Source organism: Cloeon dipterum, chromosome X, assembly GCF_949628265.1.
Source record: "Cloeon dipterum chromosome X, ieCloDipt1.1, whole genome shotgun sequence".
Classification (NCBI taxonomy): domain Eukaryota; kingdom Metazoa; phylum Arthropoda; class Insecta; order Ephemeroptera; family Baetidae; genus Cloeon; species Cloeon dipterum.
This window is the reverse complement of record NC_088790.1, coordinates 16992084-17006881: the sequence shown is the minus strand read 5'-3', so window position 1 is coordinate 17006881 and position 14798 is coordinate 16992084. Positions and strand designations below refer to the sequence as shown.

Genomic DNA, 14798 nt, shown 5'->3' with positions numbered 1-14798 from the left:
TTTTTAAACCAATTTGCGAGATTTTTTATAATAATTTAATATTCGAAATTGGTAATAGGACCATGGCATGAGCCACTTCTTGCAATTTTGGGCAGGAGGGGACAGATGTGAATTTCCTCCCGAATCATAAAAAGGACTAACCGGCTGGCAGTGCGCCTCGATTCAAGGACTCAGCCTTGAACGGCTTCTCCCAAAAGCAACAACGACACAAGGTCACTGCTTGAGTTTCACTGATACGCCTGCCCCCGCCCCCTCTCTCAAATCACAAGGCTATGGAAAAGTATGGGGCTCGAAATAGGGAAAATCACCACCAGCAAGATTTTTAAAACGTTATTCAAAACGGCATTTCTTAAAATTTCGAGTTTCCTCTGTTCTTTTTTAAAAGGAATAAAAAATAATGTTCACTAATGTTCTTTAATGACTGTGTCAGTCTAGATCGAAGGAAACAGTTACATGCCAAAAACACTGGCAGTTTTTTCACAGCTGGTTTTCGCCGGTCACCACCTACTATAATACTAGATTGGAAAATATTGATTTAGTAATTAAAAGATTGTATCCGCTCATCTTCACATTTGCGCAAATTTTAAGTTTTCAGCCCATCCATTTCGAGGTTATACATAGGCATCCCAAAAGACAGTTCAGTAGCTTAACAGAAAAAACTATTGTTTGAACTATATATGATTGCAATCGAAATAGCGGCAAATGATAATTGATCGCAAGTAGAGTAAATTGCCTGCACTATAAAAGAAACAGAGAGTAAGAGAGCACTCATTGTCAGCGAGCCGTTGGAATTCAAGCAGAACCAGCAGACTCCTGCGAGCAGACTAGAGGCAGTCAAAATAAGAAATGCACTTTCCACAGCAAAGGCAGCCAGCCAGCCTTTCATAAGTGCAGACGTTGTAGATACGGCGGCATTGTTTGTTGCACCTGCCTTAACAATATATTGCCGCGGTGACCCACTTCGCGATTGTTGCGCTTGACGCGGCCCCGCTGCCGCCCGCTCCTCCTCCTCCTCGGTCCGCAAACGGGGACCCATGCGCGCGCAAGACAATTTCCCGGCTGTTGTCGCAGTCCCCGAACCGCAAAACCGACGAAACTGCGGGCCGATCGACCAAAAGTATATTGCAATCGCGGCTTTCAGCGCACCAAGGCCGCCTGCTGGGGCGCTCAAGGCTTCGAGTCCGCCGCCGCACGAATGCCACACACAGAGAAAAAAATACAAAGCTCCGCGAGCGGCCACTTTCGCCAACCAAAAACAAAAATCGAGTATTTTAAGAGAAAAGGTTAAAAATGGCATCGATTTTTTTTCGTGTTGTGCGTATATTATTTCCTAATACGTAATCAATAGAGTGTGGCAAATTTAATTTAATTCAAAAGACATAAAACACTTATTAACTTGTGGTCTCAACAAGTTAATATAATTTAACTACATATTACACGATTTTAAAAAATCCTCTGTGACGGAAGACATTTGGAATTATCTCATAATTTAAATTGTAGCGAAATTGAGAAAACAATAAAAATTTGTAATAAATAATTCTGGTAGAATGCAAAAATTTGAAAAGATAAAATTCCCCTGCTAATTTGGCCCTTTCGAAACGAAAAACCTTGAGCGTCCAGTCAAGTCCGAGTTATTTTGGACCGCGATTCGTTTACCCGCGAGGTCGTTGACCTTGCGAGCATGGCCGCTAACAACCAAAATAGTCCCGCACGGCGCCGAGGGTTGGGAAAGGGTGTGCCGCCACCGCCACCCCGGTCGCCTCGCCCATCGACAACTCCTATTACGGCTTGTGTCACCCTTTCCCTGGAGACCCTCCACCGCCCGACAGAAATGCACGCAGCCCCGACAGCCCTGACGCACCCCAACGACGGGGTGTGTGTGTGCACGCACACGTCTGTGAGGGTGAAAGAGTGGGTGGGGCTTGTGTCACACGTTTGTTTTTGTACGAACGCACGGCGCCGCACAGCGGGACGAGGCCCGACAGGGTGGACCGACGACCTTGACGCCCTTCGGCCGCCGAATCGACAAAATGCACTCACGTTGGCAAGAAGCTGGGCTGCTTGAATGTCGATGAGCCGAGGCCACCGGTCGTCCGGTCTCTTATCGCCGCTCGGACGGCTGCTCTAGCTGTCCCGTGTTGCGACGAGAGGCTGAATCAACACCGGCGAGTTCCAAGAGTCTGCCTTTCGCTGCTTTTCGGCGCACTGTTGGCTCCGCTCACGGAACTTAACAGCGCGCCACCGGACCGCCGCAATACGTCACTTGGACGACGACTTTCAATAGCAAAACAGCCGACGCCTCTCTTCTATTAGTTCACTATCGATATCATTCACTCGGTCGTCTTGCTGTCGACCGCCAACTGGCCGGCTTGAGTCGATTTTCGGCCGGTTACCGCACAAAAACACACCACTGCAAACCACACTGTTTTTACACAAGGTCCGCCATCTTGGTTGCTGCGAATGCTTATAAATTTTGTTATGAGTATGTACATATATTTGTGGCCCTCTCGCTTGCTTTTCTTATTTCTCGTTCGCCACCGCTGCGCACTACGAGCATCAGCAAAAGAATCGCAGTACACGAACAGCTACCATCTTGCTTTTTAAAAATGGCGGCAGTTAAAGAATCAACCCGATTACACCAAGGACCATGGCATCCCCTCCGCTGGAATCCCGCGTCAAATTAATGACATTCATGGTCTTCCATTGCATCTCCAAAACATTTCACTTGCTGTCGCCAGGGCCTTGCTCACTAATCTGGTGTTTTGGTGCTTCAAAGCCATCTATTAGCGATACAGAGAATTAAGTAACATAACAAGTAGTGCAAGTGCAGCAGTGCAGAAGAGTACTTGGAGCTTGAATGTAGATACACAAATACGGAGACCCGAAAAACCTTTTTGCGCCTGATTCATTAGTGAAATTTTAATGTGGAAATGCCAGTGGTTAGTGCTTTCCAGATTACATAATTGACAAAGAGTTAGTGTCTCTCGACCTTTTTGTTCAATTGATCAATCATATACATACATTTGTTATCAAATCATGCAGTTGTATTCCCTTGCTGTCTTATCTGGTAGGTCAACTTCAATTTTTATTCTTACGAAATATCTATAAACATTGATTTTTTGCTTTTTTAGTTGCTCTTTGTTTGCTTCACGCCTCCAGCGGTGAATCGTCTCCATCATTGGAGCAGATCGACAACGCTAATCTTCTTCCTCTTGCAGAAGTGAGACTATAAAGTACATACATATATGACACATTTTAATTTGTTCTAAAAATCACGATCTGGATATTAGAATGAAGCGGCAGCTATTGTTGAGGAAGGAGAAGTGGTTTCAACTTCAAATCCAGATGCGAGTGTTAACGAACAGCCTGTGGGAGAGGCCATAGTAGACAGCACAGATGTTGACAAGAATGTCTCTGTGTCCAACTCGTCTACCATCTCGGTCGTGTGTCGACGTTATGAGAGCGAAGAACCAGTGCCAGTGGAGGTGATAGTTCAAACTTTCATTTATTTGTTGGTTTGAATTCATATTTGAATTTCCAGCTGATCAATGGCACCGGGCTTCTATCAATCCTAGAATCTGAGGCGAACGTAACTAGCCGAAGAGTAGCTGGTCGCTGTGTGGGCCTGCTCTTCTATGCTGGATGGTGCCCCTTCTCTTGCTTTGCGGCACCTTACTTCAATGCCCTGCCACGCACTTTCCCAGCTATCAAGTTTGCTGCCATCGACTCGATGAAGCACTACAGGTTTTTTGCTTGTCTCTCTGGTTGGACACTTTCTTACCATTGTAAACACTTCCAGCTGGAACACTCAATTTGGGATTGTCGGAGTGCCAACGTTTCTCCTGTTCCACAATGGACGTCCCGTTGCCCGCTTCAATGAGACTGACTACAATCTCAAGATGTTTGCCAAATTCATTCAAAAGTGGACAGGTTTGTTAGGAAATAATAACCACCCTAATATTTTTTTTGTGATTGCCCGTAATTATTACAAAGTTACACAGTTCTCAGAATAGTTATTCAACTGTTTTTCAGGAATTGAGCCTCAGGGAATGCTGAGTGTATTTTCAGCAGACTTCAACGGCCCTTTACCGAATGTTCCAGAACATGAGATGGATCACTGGCTGATTGTTTCTTGGGTTTTCGTTGCACTTTGCGCTATTTACTTTGTACTGCAATCTGCGCTTTGGAGCAATCTTGTTGAAGGAGTCAAAAACGTTTGGCGAGAAGCTGATGAAGTCCACGAACATGCTGACTGACTGATTCAAAGTGTTAAATATAGAGAAGGTTTGTTTTTGCTGTGTTTGATCGCATTATTATCCAAATGTTAAGAGCAAAATTAAAGAACCATGTGATCTGTCACCCAAAACTATTCATTGGTACCTGGTCAAATACTTTCTATCATCAAAAACGTGCCAGTTTTTGTACTTGGCCATCTGCCTGTCAATGTCTAGTCTCAGTAGGGATATTGTGTGGCCTTTTGTCATCAATCCGCCCCAAGTGCCAAACGTTCCATAGTCGATTATGTTGTGGTCTGCGTGGCACAGCATGGCCAGGTCGTGGTAATTGTCTTGCATCACAATCACGACATCCTCTGAGCTGATCAGATTTTCCCGCACCCACTGATAATCGTCGCATACAATCAGAAATAGAAGGTTGCCCTTAATGTTCTTCCTGAACCAGTCCATCGCGTCCTAGAACCAATTTTCATTCATTGTCAATCATCAATAATTTTCATTGCTATATATCTCTCAATTTTATTTTTTCTCAACTGCTCAGGTCACATAGACCATGTTCTGACTTTCTTCTAATTTGTCAGAAATTACTGGAATGATTTGTATCAACCAAATTCTGACCCGGAGAATAAGTCATGTTTAGGCCTGCATCACTTTGGGTCCCTAATGCAAAATTTGCTCAGCGTTCAAATTCGAGTTTAAAAACTAAAAGCAGAAATAATTTTTATCAACTATGTTAATTGAATTTCTTTGCTCAAATATTTGTTATAAAATAGTTTCCCTCTAACTTAAAGTGACCAATGAGTCGATGATAAAATTATTATTTACAATAAATAGTTAGATTCAGTAAAAATTGCTACACCAAAAATTATGAATAATTTTTGCAACCTTCTAGATTTTTTTATGAAACTTGCTTGTACCAGATAGTAGCTTGCATTTGCTTCACTGAGATGATAGCGACCCTTCAGCAGCCTGGGATAGTCTGACCTCCTGACGTGAACCGCGACCACAACGTGTCCTTCTGCCCCAACATCCTTCAACGTTTGGTTGACTTGAGCCATAATTTTGTCGTTGAACTTGAACTCGACGCGAGCCTCGTCCATGAAGCGAAGAATTGCCGCTGGCAGCATGTGGAACCTTGAATACATCAGGTGTTGGCCTTTCGCTCGCTCCTCCAGAGTCTCGAGGGGTTCAGCGTCCTCTTTGACTGTCATGAAGGTGAGGTTGCAGTGCTCGATTCGCTCAAAGGATTCGCTCGAAAGATTGGGGAAAAGACGCGACAGGTGAACGAGAGCGGACGGCACAACATACGCCTTTCGTTTTAATAGTTTGGCTAGAGCCCACCCTCCGGCGTACTCCCAAATGCGGTTGCCTGTCTGCCCAAAGGCAAACTCGGAAAAAACGATTGGTTCCTTTGGACAATCGTACAGCTTCGCTTCCTGGAAATTTCGATATAAATAGTTGAAATATCTTCAAGTAAAAATTATGGTACCGTTTTATTTTGCCCAAGTCTGTCGATAAAATTGCTAACTTTTCTGATGATTCTGTTGGTAATCTTAACGTCTATTTCCTGGAGCAATTCCAACTTGATTTCGCCAATCCAAAAGAATGCATTTACAATCACTAAGAAGATGAAGCCATTCACTTTCCACGCTTTCCACATGGTTCAGTTATTTTTTCTGCTGACTTTTTCACTACACGATGCTAACGAATTGTTTCTTAACTAACTGCTAAAACAATCCTTTCGTCCCCCTCTTTCTAAAAAACCTTAAAATGAACGTCATATATTTTTGTTATATGAAAAGGTAAAGGACGTAAAGACTTCCGTTTTTACGTGTCGAGTGTGTTGTTGATAAGAATTTTCAACATGAAAGTCGCCTGTGGCAATAAAAGACCATTTTTCGCCCCCATTTTCGAGTCTGTACACGCGTGCTCTCAATACCAAAAATTGACTGTGTGGATAGAAAGGGCAGAATAAATTAATGCATTGTTATCATGTTAGATAATATTTTGCAATTCCCTATTTGTTCATACGGAAATTATTTTGGTTAAATTATCAAGGTGACGATTAAAAGAGATAAAATACCGAAAATATACCTGAATTATAAAATATTTGTAAATTTTAGCTTTATCGAACCAAAACTTCCATGACTTTCTCACGGAATGAAACAGTTAGCGAGTATTCTTGGTAACAGTATAATTAATTTTACCCTATATTGGCTTGTTAATCATCGAACATTTTTTCATTGTCAGTGCGGTTGCCACTCCAGCGGCTAACCCGCGCTATGAAGTTTGTTTCAAATTCTCACAGAGGGCCAAGCGAGCACACACTGCTCATTTGTGAAATCAGCTGAGAGCAAGAAAAACAAAATACATGCTCAGTTAAATCTCGAATCGTCCCTCTGAAACAGCGGATTTAAACCTTCAAAAATTTTCGCTTGTGAATTTTATTTGACAAACATCTGACATGAGAGAGTGCAATTAATTAGGAATTATTCCACGTTCAATAATCATTACTCACAGCCTGCGTGAAAGGTATGATACAGTGTGGTGTAGCATATCGATATTACGTTGATACTTAAACGTACTTTCGTATTTTAGTAAATTATAATTTTGTAACCAATGGTTATGTGCTGATTAATAGTTAAAATTCCAATTTTACTCGTTCGTGCTGAAGATAATGGAATTTTGCCTTGACTGATTAAGAATGAAAAAGATTTTAAAATTGGAAAATTTCCCAAGTTGAAATTTATCATTTTTTGCTTTTGGATACGGTCAGAACGACAAGTTTAAAAATATGCAAAGAGATCAACCACAGAATCAATTGGAGCCCAGGCTTGCACCTATTTTAAAAATTGTCCTCCTGACGGTACAAGCTTAGGACATGGAAAATTACCACTTCCACCATTGTAATTTTTCCGATTTTATAATCTTTTTCACCAAATTTTAAATATATGTAGTCTTTTTTAATAAATGTGTTTCAACAATTTGTCATCAGGAAAATTTAAAATGTCAGACAAGAAGGTCGAATCGACGCCTGGCGAGGGAATTCGCTCCATGCGATCCTCCACTCTGTTCAGGGTAACCAATTTTGAGCTCTACGCAAGGCCTGTAAGTTCTTTTTTAACGTTCCTAAGCTCTTAAATGAAACTGAATATTTTAGAACATAGTGGTGATGGCCCTGGGACTTATGGGCCTCACAATCAGCGTCGGCTACATGGCGTACATGCGGTCTCAGTATGAAAAAATGGGCCTCTACACAGCTGTTGATTCAGAAGGACAACAAACCCTGATGAAGAGACAATCGAGATGGTCGTGACCGTAAAGATGATGTGAGTGCTGTGTATTTATTACGTAGATCTATTTGCAAAATGTGGGAAAAATTAATTGTTTCTAGTTCTGTTAGTTATTTTCAGAACAGAAACCTGTTCCCAAAAATAATTATAAATAAATCAAGAAGTTCAATGTAAAAATCAAAACCTTTTTTCAGTTCAATCCGATTAAAACCCATTTAAATTCTATTATTGAATCAAAACAAGATAATGTATCGCATAATTGTTAAAATTTTGTAACCTACTTACAAACATTAATTTTTCTACCTTATTTCTTATTTTTAAAATTTAAACCTTAAAAATTGCAATTCATTATAAAGCAGAGAATTTTTGCTTCTTTATGGGACGAAAATTTAATTAGATTTTCAAGCGTCAAGTCAGTCAACCCAAGGGTCAGGGTTCACCCAGGCTGGTTGAGGGTACTCCTGATGCGTGAACTCTGGAAACAATTTGACGTGAATATTGGTCACTAAATAGAAATGCTAGCATAAGCTTACTCTTGGGCAGCACCTGTTGACTCTTGGTCCTGTTCCAATCTTCCCACTTGATTCTGTAGTTCAGCTTTTTTCTCCTCTCTTCCATCTCCTTCCTCAGCTGCTGGTGCTTGGCACTGCCCATGTGCTTCTTCTTGCTGCCAGCTGAAAGAACATGAAAAAGGGTCATTCTGGCACTGTTTTTTGCCAAAAAGGGACAACTTCTCCGCTCCAGTTCCTTCTTCTGGTACCACTCTGCAAACTTGACATTGGCCAGTTGGCGCTTTTGCATGTGCAAATCCTCCAGTTGGCGCTGCATCTGCACCTCTTGCTGCTGCTGCTTGAGGATTGTCTGCCGCTTTCGCTCCACCCACTTCTTCCATGCCCTTTCCCCTCTTGCGTCAACTTCTGGCCCGTCCTGGAGTAGACAATTTGTGAAGTGCGGATCCTCAGCAAGGGATGGGAGGAAAAGCTCTGTCGCCTCTTTTTGCTCATTTTTCTCGTGGCTGAAATTTGAATTTTGGTGCAAAATTAATTTTCCTGCAGCATAAAATCATTTTTTTGTAACCCTTTTTTAATTTGGAGATTGATTTTACTACCGTATTAGTAACTCTTAGGACATAATAATTTATTGCGTTGATTTCTGGCTCATAAAACCGAGTGGGGAAATTCAAAATATATTTGAGAATCACTAAATTAATTGTGAAGTGCTGGGAATCGTCTAAAAACCATCTTATATTAGTGTACCTCGATCAAGTAATTCACATTCCCATAAATTATTAGCTCTCTCTTATTTATTTTTTCTTTATTTATTTCGTTTTCCAGGTATCCTATATTTTTTTCACCAAAGCAGAACATTACATTTTTTTTCTCCTTTTCAAGTTTTATGAAAATTTCATCAAAAGAAAATGGTGCTTCAAACATTTCAAACCTACGTGGTCCTCTTTTTTGTCGCCTCCTGAGCCTTCTTTTTCTTGAGCCAGGTTGCATGGTCGACGCCCTTCCGTCGAGTCCTGGAAGGTACTTCAAGCAAGGTGTCGGTGACTGTCACTGTGTCCTCGTGGTCCACCACCTGCACCGATTGGCTGTTGAGGACGCGCAGGCCTTCAAGCTGGCTACTCAAGCTGTCATAGTCAGTAGTGCTTGACTTGTCTGCGCTTAAGTCGGACAACTTCGTAGCTTCCTCGGTGCCACTCTCTGAGTTTTCGCTCTTGACAGACGCTTCCTTTCGAGTCAACACAAGTTTCAACTTGCCTGCGGGGCTGTCAAGGGTTGAAAGAGCCTCAAGCGCTTTATCACCCTCCATAATGACTGAAGAATTTTGACGAAACACCAAAGTTTCCTAACAATTAGCCTCTCTGTCACGTTATGATGGATTAGCATTGTTGCTAGTTCATAGTGCAACATAAAAATTATTTTCAAATTTCTAGTAACAATTTAAATGTAAATTTTCGCAGATTATTGAAATTTTAATAAATGCAATGTCGTTATTGAACAAATTTATATTTTTAAATCATTTTAACGGTAAAGCAGTGCCTAAATTTTAACCAAAGAAATTTTGCATGAGTTGTGTTTTGGCTTGAAAATATATCAGTAATTTTCAAAGTGATCGTACGTTAGTAAAAAATAAAGAACGTGTTCATTAATAAAACTTGAGTAATTGTTCAATTTGTGTACAGATAAATCTGGAGAAAACTAAATTTCAGGGTCACCACGCAAAACAGTAAGCCACCTGCGGTTTCCGCTAACAGGAAGAAAACAACACAATAAATACATCTTTATCTTTTCCTTGTCGTGAAATATATTTTTCTCGACCGTTTCAGTTCATACAGCTTGCTGTTTTAAAATACTACAGAGCCAGTTTAAATAACTCGGCGAAATGAACGACTTAAATGAAGGAGGTAAGAAACACGTGATTCATTAATTTATTATTCGTTGGAGTTGATGATATCAAAAATTAATTGTGCTGCAATGCAATATCCAAGGGGCGAGGTCACGAAATTTGTGCTAGTCCAGTGCATGCCCTTCCCGGTCCTCGGACTGGGATAAAAAGACAAAAAATATGTCTCTGAAAAAATCAGCCTGTTTATATCAATCTGGCCCTAGTTAAAAAGAAAATGAAGATTATTTTTTTGCAATAATTTTCAACAAAAAGATCTATCTGACTAGTATATGATCCTATTGTGCTATAAACCTTTCAGAGATATCGAAACGAGCGGAGCGGATTTACTTGTCAGTGCTGCAACTCCGTCGCTTGCGGACCCAAATCAAGCATGTGTCCAAGGCGCACAACAATAAACACCTGAGCGTCTTGTCTGAGTGTCGCAGCGCCAACGAGCTGAAACGCCACTTCAGACGAAGGCAGGAAGTGCTGGCCGCGAATTACTCGAACCTGAGAAAGGCAACGCTGGAGAAAGCCGACGAACATGGTTCTCAGGAGCTGATGGGATTCAATGCGAGTGAGATAAAATCGGTGATCGAGTTCTTTGCTGAAGAGGTTGCCACTGTGAAGCAGCTCTACCAGTCTCCGTCCGAGGACTTCCTTCACAGCGAATATTGGTCACTTAAACGCTCTGACAATGAGTGGGACACGGATAGCATGCAGCTGGCCAAATTGCTGCTTGCAGATTTTGACCTTTTTGCCAGAGAGAGCACGGATATTTTTAACACAATCAAGTCAAACAAAGAGCAAATAGGTTTGATTAAATGTGTTTCCTGTTTAAGCTTAACTCATTTCCCTCTTTTATTATTTTTACTCATATCAGCGCAAATCCAAGAAAAGATAAAAAATTTCTTCGAAATTGAGAACACGACTGGGTCGGTAGAAGAGGCATTCAGTTCATTTTCTGGCCAACTAGCAATTAAACTGAAAGAGAAATATATCAACGAGAATCAGGTCAGCATCCAATTCATTTATCGTATAAATCTAAAATTGTTGATATAGGTGACAAACAAAAGTGCTCGGGACATTCTTCTATTCTTCATTCCCTCCGCCAAGGACACGCTTCTTAATGTGATTTGCCATTCGTGCCCCGTTAAATTTTTTGAAACCCTTATCAACTTTGATGAAAATCCAGAGTTTGGTCGGTGCGTGCGGACGTACCTGGACCGCTTCTCGTGGACGTTGCCGCACAACGACAGGTGTCCTCAGACAGCCCTCCACTCGACGGCCGCCAACTGCTCCGAGGAAATCCTGAAGAGCTTGGTCAACCACCACCAGTTGGATGAAAATAACATTCGCACGCTCCTCGACCGGGGCAAGAACACACTGCTCCATGCGGCAGCACGATTCGGCTCGAGTCGGTGCGTGGCTTTTCTTCTCTCGCTCAACTGCAACCCGATGCAGGCGAACGCGCAGAACGAGCTGCCCATCCACCTGGCTGCTGCGAGTGGAGACACCCGCACATTCACCACTTTGCTGGCGAAGCACAACGACCGTGATGGGTGTCGCAGCCTCGGCGGAGAAACTGGTCTCGATCTCTTGCGGGCAGCGACCAGAGGCGCGCTCCCAGTTTTGTGCTCGCTCATTGAGAGGTGAAAATCTTTTCTCTGTCAACGTGATTTTTAAAACAGCCAAATTAATTTAGAAATATAATTCAATTTAATATTTTTTATCCAATTAATCATATACTAGTGATAGTTTTAGCCATTTTTAAGCATAGACTTGTCCAAATAATTTCCCTATTACTAAAACAACTAGACTATCTTTTGATTTGCCGACGTTTCAGCTATACTAGATCGCTTGTACATGATATGGTGTTTTTTTTCAATTTTCTGCATGATCATCAATAATTTACATGGTTCAGTGAAATAATAAATTAAATTAAAAACTGATGCATAAAATTTGCGTTGGGGCTTGGTTCACGCAGGTACGACAGTCACGACTCCATGGTGAGGGACTCATCCGGCAACACACCCCTACACGTGTTGCTGAAGCAGTCGTCAAACAAGCGACTTCAGCAGCACCTTCCGTGGATGGTGGGCAGGCTGCTGAAGTGCAACGCACTGCTTGGTGAACGCAATGACTTTGGCTCGGCCCCCATCGACTGGCTGCCAGAGGAGAGCCTCGAGCAGCTGCTTGACGCGCAGTTGAGCCTGAGGCGAGAAGCACCCTCGCCCGACCAGGAGATCAGGAAGCGCAGGGACGACCTGAAGGTGGTGTTTGGAAACCTTTTTGAGAACCACCGCGGCGGGAGAGGCCTCAAGAACATCATGGCCATTGCCGAGGCGCCGCATGTGCGCCACCTCGCGCTGCACCCGTTGTGCCAGGCGATTCTGAATGTCAAGTGGCAGAAAATGCGCAAGTTCTTCTTCCTGAAAATGCTACTCTACCTGATCTTCGTGCTCTTTCTCTCAACCAACTGTCTGCTGTTGCTCGAGAGGAGGATGAACGTAGTCACTTCAAGGATATTGCCAAATGCAAACGTCAATTTTTGGCACCAATGCACCTATGCAGCAGTTGCTATCAATCTCGCACTCCAAATAACCATAGGTACAGTTTCTTCAAGTGCCAGAGTTAAAATTTTTTGTATTTCAAACTTTCCTGGATAGTTTAATAATTTAATTGTCTTTTAATAAGTAAGATAGAAATTTAATAGCCATCGATTTTTGTTGCATTTTTTCCTGATGATTTACTCTAGCTCGAAAACTAACATAAATCTTATATATGGAGTCATTAGAAAGAAACATATTTAAAAATTGCAGCTTTCATTATATTTTTCTCTTCCAAGTCACTTGCTGAGTTTTTTATAGTGGCGGGCAGGTTTTTGTGTCATACCTGCCCAAATCTTAAAAATATGCTTTATAGAAGTAAGGTGTATTTTTAGTATTAAGAAGTAAAATAACAAAAAAATCACGTTAGGTGATGTTCATGCACACTTATTTAAAATTCGCCCATGATTTTAATTTTAAAAATGTTTGAAATGACAGTTCCTACAAAAAAGGTTTAAGCTTAAGTACACACTGTTCATAAATAATTCAAGCAAAAGTCCAGAATAATTTCAGGACAAATTAAATTTTTAATGATTTATTGCATTTTCAATTTACTGATGTAAAATTTTGGGGTAAAATCGTTACACGGGTTTGGTCTTTATTCTATAACTTTCTTTGCGGGTGAAATTCAAATTTCAAAATCATTTTAGCTCATTTTTTCATCGTGCTTTTCAGGTGTATCCAAAATTGTCCTTCTCGTACCTGTGCTGGTGCAAGAAACGCGGTCTCGTCTGCGGGGCATGAATAAAATGAAGGTGTACCGCCTGCTGGAGTTCTACGCCTCAGAGATCACGTGGTCCAACTGGAACGAGTACCTTGTCTGGGTGGTCACCTGCTGCTACCTTCTGGGCAAGTCGAACCCGGTGATTGTGATCTTCCTCAGCTGGTTCTCCCTGTTCCTGCAAACGTCCAAGTACCCGGCCATCTCGCACTACCGCTACATGCTGGTGCGCATCCTCATCAGATACCTCAGGGTATCTGTGTTCGCGTTCGCCCTGCTGGCCGCCTTCTCGATCGCACTCTTCTACGAGATCACTCGATGCCGCCTCCAGCTCGGCCAAGGCAATTCCGGGGATACAACCGGCTGCCGCGTCAACGCCGTCTTTGACGACATCCTCTCGACGATGCTCAAGACTTTAGCGATGATGTCGGGCAACATCACCCCTGATGACTTCCCCTATAGCTTCTCACCCTACTTCTACGTGCTGATCGGAGGCTTCACCTTTGTGCTTACCTTTGGACTTTTCAACATGATGAACGGTAAATTTATCTTTTTTATTTAAACAAAATATATTATGCTCTTGAACAATAAAATACAAGAAAAGAGATAATTATTACCTCATTTAAATTGACGTTTTAACTAGCTTTTTGGCACTGTAAGTCAGGCAATTTTTGGAGTTTCGAAAAATGAAATGCTATGGTTGATTACCTTCTACATACCAAGTTTCATTCAATCCTATTGACTCATTCCAACTTTGTCCTTTAAGAATTAAAAAAAAATCACTTTGATTCTAATCCAAAATTGTTAAAAATGATATAGGGATTTGTCCTTGATATCAAAAAATTCTACCGTATGTCTCAAATTAAAAATCTATAATTTTCATGTTTACATTTTAGGCTTGGCGATCACGATCACCTCAGAATTTCAACGTAAAGCTAAGATTTTTAGCACAATGGCACAGTGCGAAATGATCAATGAGTCCGAAATCATTCTGGCCGGCGTCCAAAAACTGCTAGGTTGCTGTTGCCCCGCTGGTTTCAAGCGTGCCTTTACGCCCCTGTGGGTCAAAATGCTTCAAGCCTCTCCATCGACTGGAGCGTGTCGCAACCTTGAGGAGTTTGACATCAAGATTCACGGCTATAAGGTGCCACCTGATCATGTGGTACCTCAGGGTTCTGCCTACCCTGAATGGATCTGGATCGATAGGGGATACATGTTGCCCGTGAAATTGGTCAGCGAGGCTCTGAAGATTTGCAAGAGCAAGCACAAAGAAGACTATTTGAACGATGGTGGCCATAAGGGAGAAGAAAATGCTTCACTTAATTTTAATTATGAAGACGATGACCCATTTGAATTTTATCTCTGAGATGGTTAAATAAATTATGGAGTTCGTTGGGATTAGATGTGTGTTGTTACAATAAAAAAAAGAAAAAGGAGACTGAAAAATTATTTAAATGATCTTAATATATTTGGTCAATCTCCCTAATTGTGAGTTATAGTATTCAATTCATCAATTGAGGTTCCTTCAAATGAATTTTGCTTTAAAATG

At 41.6% G+C, this 14798-nt stretch overlaps 6 protein-coding genes across 9 annotated transcripts in view; 3 read left to right on the top strand and 3 right to left on the bottom strand.

Annotated features, from left to right (window-relative positions):
* The window catches only part of LOC135947164 (neuronal PAS domain-containing protein 2-like), a 32340-nt gene extending 30160 nt beyond the window's left edge, over positions 1 to 2180 (bottom strand). For both annotated transcript variants that reach the window (XM_065495801.1, XM_065495802.1), the window contains exon 1: positions 2041 to 2180. The gene's annotated coding sequence lies outside the window, so the exon portion shown is untranslated. The remainder of the gene's footprint in view (positions 1 to 2040) is intronic.
* A 203-nt stretch (positions 2181 to 2383) lies between these two features.
* On the top strand, positions 2384 to 4359 carry bug (thioredoxin domain-containing protein bug). 2 transcript variants are annotated; one of them, XM_065495807.1, is made up of 6 exons: positions 2384 to 2482; positions 3132 to 3220; positions 3291 to 3485; positions 3542 to 3744; positions 3800 to 3930; positions 4033 to 4359. In XM_065495807.1, the coding sequence occupies exons 1-6, from the start codon at positions 2461 to 2463 to the stop codon at positions 4254 to 4256; spliced, it is 864 nt and encodes a 287-aa protein (XP_065351879.1). In that variant the 5' UTR covers positions 2384 to 2460; the 3' UTR covers positions 4257 to 4359. The 2 variants fall into 2 exon arrangements, with proteins under 2 accessions (XP_065351879.1, XP_065351878.1); XM_065495806.1 differs by lacking the exon at positions 2384 to 2482 and adding an exon at positions 2847 to 3067.
* An 11-nt stretch (positions 4360 to 4370) lies between these two features.
* On the bottom strand, positions 4371 to 6005 carry LOC135947165 (galactoside alpha-(1,2)-fucosyltransferase 1-like). The gene is made up of 3 exons (XM_065495805.1): positions 5725 to 6005; positions 5153 to 5671; positions 4371 to 4691 (listed from the first exon to the last, which is right to left on the bottom strand). The coding sequence occupies exons 1-3, from the start codon at positions 5893 to 5895 to the stop codon at positions 4371 to 4373; spliced, it is 1011 nt and encodes a 336-aa protein (XP_065351877.1). The 5' UTR covers positions 5896 to 6005.
* A 569-nt stretch (positions 6006 to 6574) lies between these two features.
* Positions 6575 to 7711, top strand: LOC135946086 (small integral membrane protein 8). The gene is made up of 3 exons (XM_065494131.1): positions 6575 to 6767; positions 7231 to 7343; positions 7396 to 7711. Exons 2-3 carry the CDS (start codon positions 7242 to 7244, stop codon positions 7549 to 7551), a joined length of 258 nt encoding a protein of 85 aa, XP_065350203.1. The 5' UTR covers positions 6575 to 6767; positions 7231 to 7241; the 3' UTR covers positions 7552 to 7711.
* On the top strand, positions 7441 to 14709 carry LOC135946084 (transient receptor potential channel pyrexia-like). Of its 2 annotated transcripts, XM_065494129.1 has the most exons (8): positions 7441 to 7564; positions 9861 to 9938; positions 10239 to 10733; positions 10803 to 10933; positions 10982 to 11571; positions 11907 to 12529; positions 13204 to 13788; positions 14146 to 14709. In XM_065494129.1, exons 2-8 carry the CDS (start codon positions 9917 to 9919, stop codon positions 14613 to 14615), a joined length of 2916 nt encoding a protein of 971 aa, XP_065350201.1. In that variant the 5' UTR covers positions 7441 to 7564; positions 9861 to 9916; the 3' UTR covers positions 14616 to 14709. The 2 variants fall into 2 exon arrangements, with proteins under 2 accessions (XP_065350201.1, XP_065350200.1); XM_065494128.1 differs by having other exon boundaries at positions 10239 to 10933.
* On the bottom strand, positions 7851 to 9442 carry LOC135946085 (coiled-coil domain-containing protein 34-like). The gene is made up of 4 exons (XM_065494130.1): positions 8973 to 9442; positions 8260 to 8543; positions 8062 to 8202; positions 7851 to 8003 (listed from the first exon to the last, which is right to left on the bottom strand). The coding sequence occupies exons 1-4, from the start codon at positions 9341 to 9343 to the stop codon at positions 7942 to 7944; spliced, it is 858 nt and encodes a 285-aa protein (XP_065350202.1). The 5' UTR covers positions 9344 to 9442; the 3' UTR covers positions 7851 to 7941.
* Positions 14710 to 14798: the final 89 nt, after the last annotated feature.

Bases quoted from the DNA above. Each gene is read 5' to 3' on its own strand.
- bug (XM_065495806.1), top strand. From the start codon at position 3,037: ATGCAGTTGTATTCCCTTGCTGTCTTATCTG. The intron at 3,068-3,131 runs GTAGGTCAACTT...TTGCTTTTTTAG, and splicing joins TTCCCTTGCTGTCTTATCTG to TTGCTCTTTGTTTGCTTCAC. The intron at 3,486-3,541 runs GTGATAGTTCAA...TTGAATTTCCAG, and splicing joins AAGAACCAGTGCCAGTGGAG to CTGATCAATGGCACCGGGCT.
- LOC135947165 (XM_065495805.1), bottom strand. From the start codon at position 5,895: ATGTGGAAAGCGTGGAAAGTGAATGGCTTCATCTTCTTAGTGATTGTA. The intron at 5,672-5,724 runs GTACCATAATTT...CGAAATTTCCAG, and splicing joins GACTTGGGCAAAATAAAACG to GAAGCGAAGCTGTACGATTG. The intron at 4,692-5,152 runs GTACAAGCAAGT...AATTGGTTCTAG, and splicing joins CAAATGCAAGCTACTATCTG to GACGCGATGGACTGGTTCAG.
- LOC135946086 (XM_065494131.1), top strand. From the start codon at position 7,242: ATGTCAGACAAGAAGGTCGAATCGACGCCTGGCGAGGGAATTCGCTCC. The intron at 7,344-7,395 runs GTAAGTTCTTTT...TGAATATTTTAG, and splicing joins TTGAGCTCTACGCAAGGCCT to AACATAGTGGTGATGGCCCT.
- LOC135946085 (XM_065494130.1), bottom strand. From the start codon at position 9,343: ATGGAGGGTGATAAAGCGCTTGAGGCTCTTTCAACCCTTGACAGCCCC. The intron at 8,544-8,972 runs GTAGGTTTGAAA...TTCAAATTTCAG, and splicing joins GCGACAAAAAAGAGGACCAC to CCACGAGAAAAATGAGCAAA. The intron at 8,203-8,259 runs GTTGTCCCTTTT...ATGTTCTTTCAG, and splicing joins GAAGGAACTGGAGCGGAGAA to CTGGCAGCAAGAAGAAGCAC.
- LOC135946084 (XM_065494128.1), top strand. From the start codon at position 9,917: ATGAACGACTTAAATGAAGGAG. The intron at 9,939-10,238 runs GTAAGAAACACG...TAAACCTTTCAG, and splicing joins GAACGACTTAAATGAAGGAG to AGATATCGAAACGAGCGGAG. The intron at 10,934-10,981 runs GTCAGCATCCAA...TTGTTGATATAG, and splicing joins AATATATCAACGAGAATCAG to GTGACAAACAAAAGTGCTCG.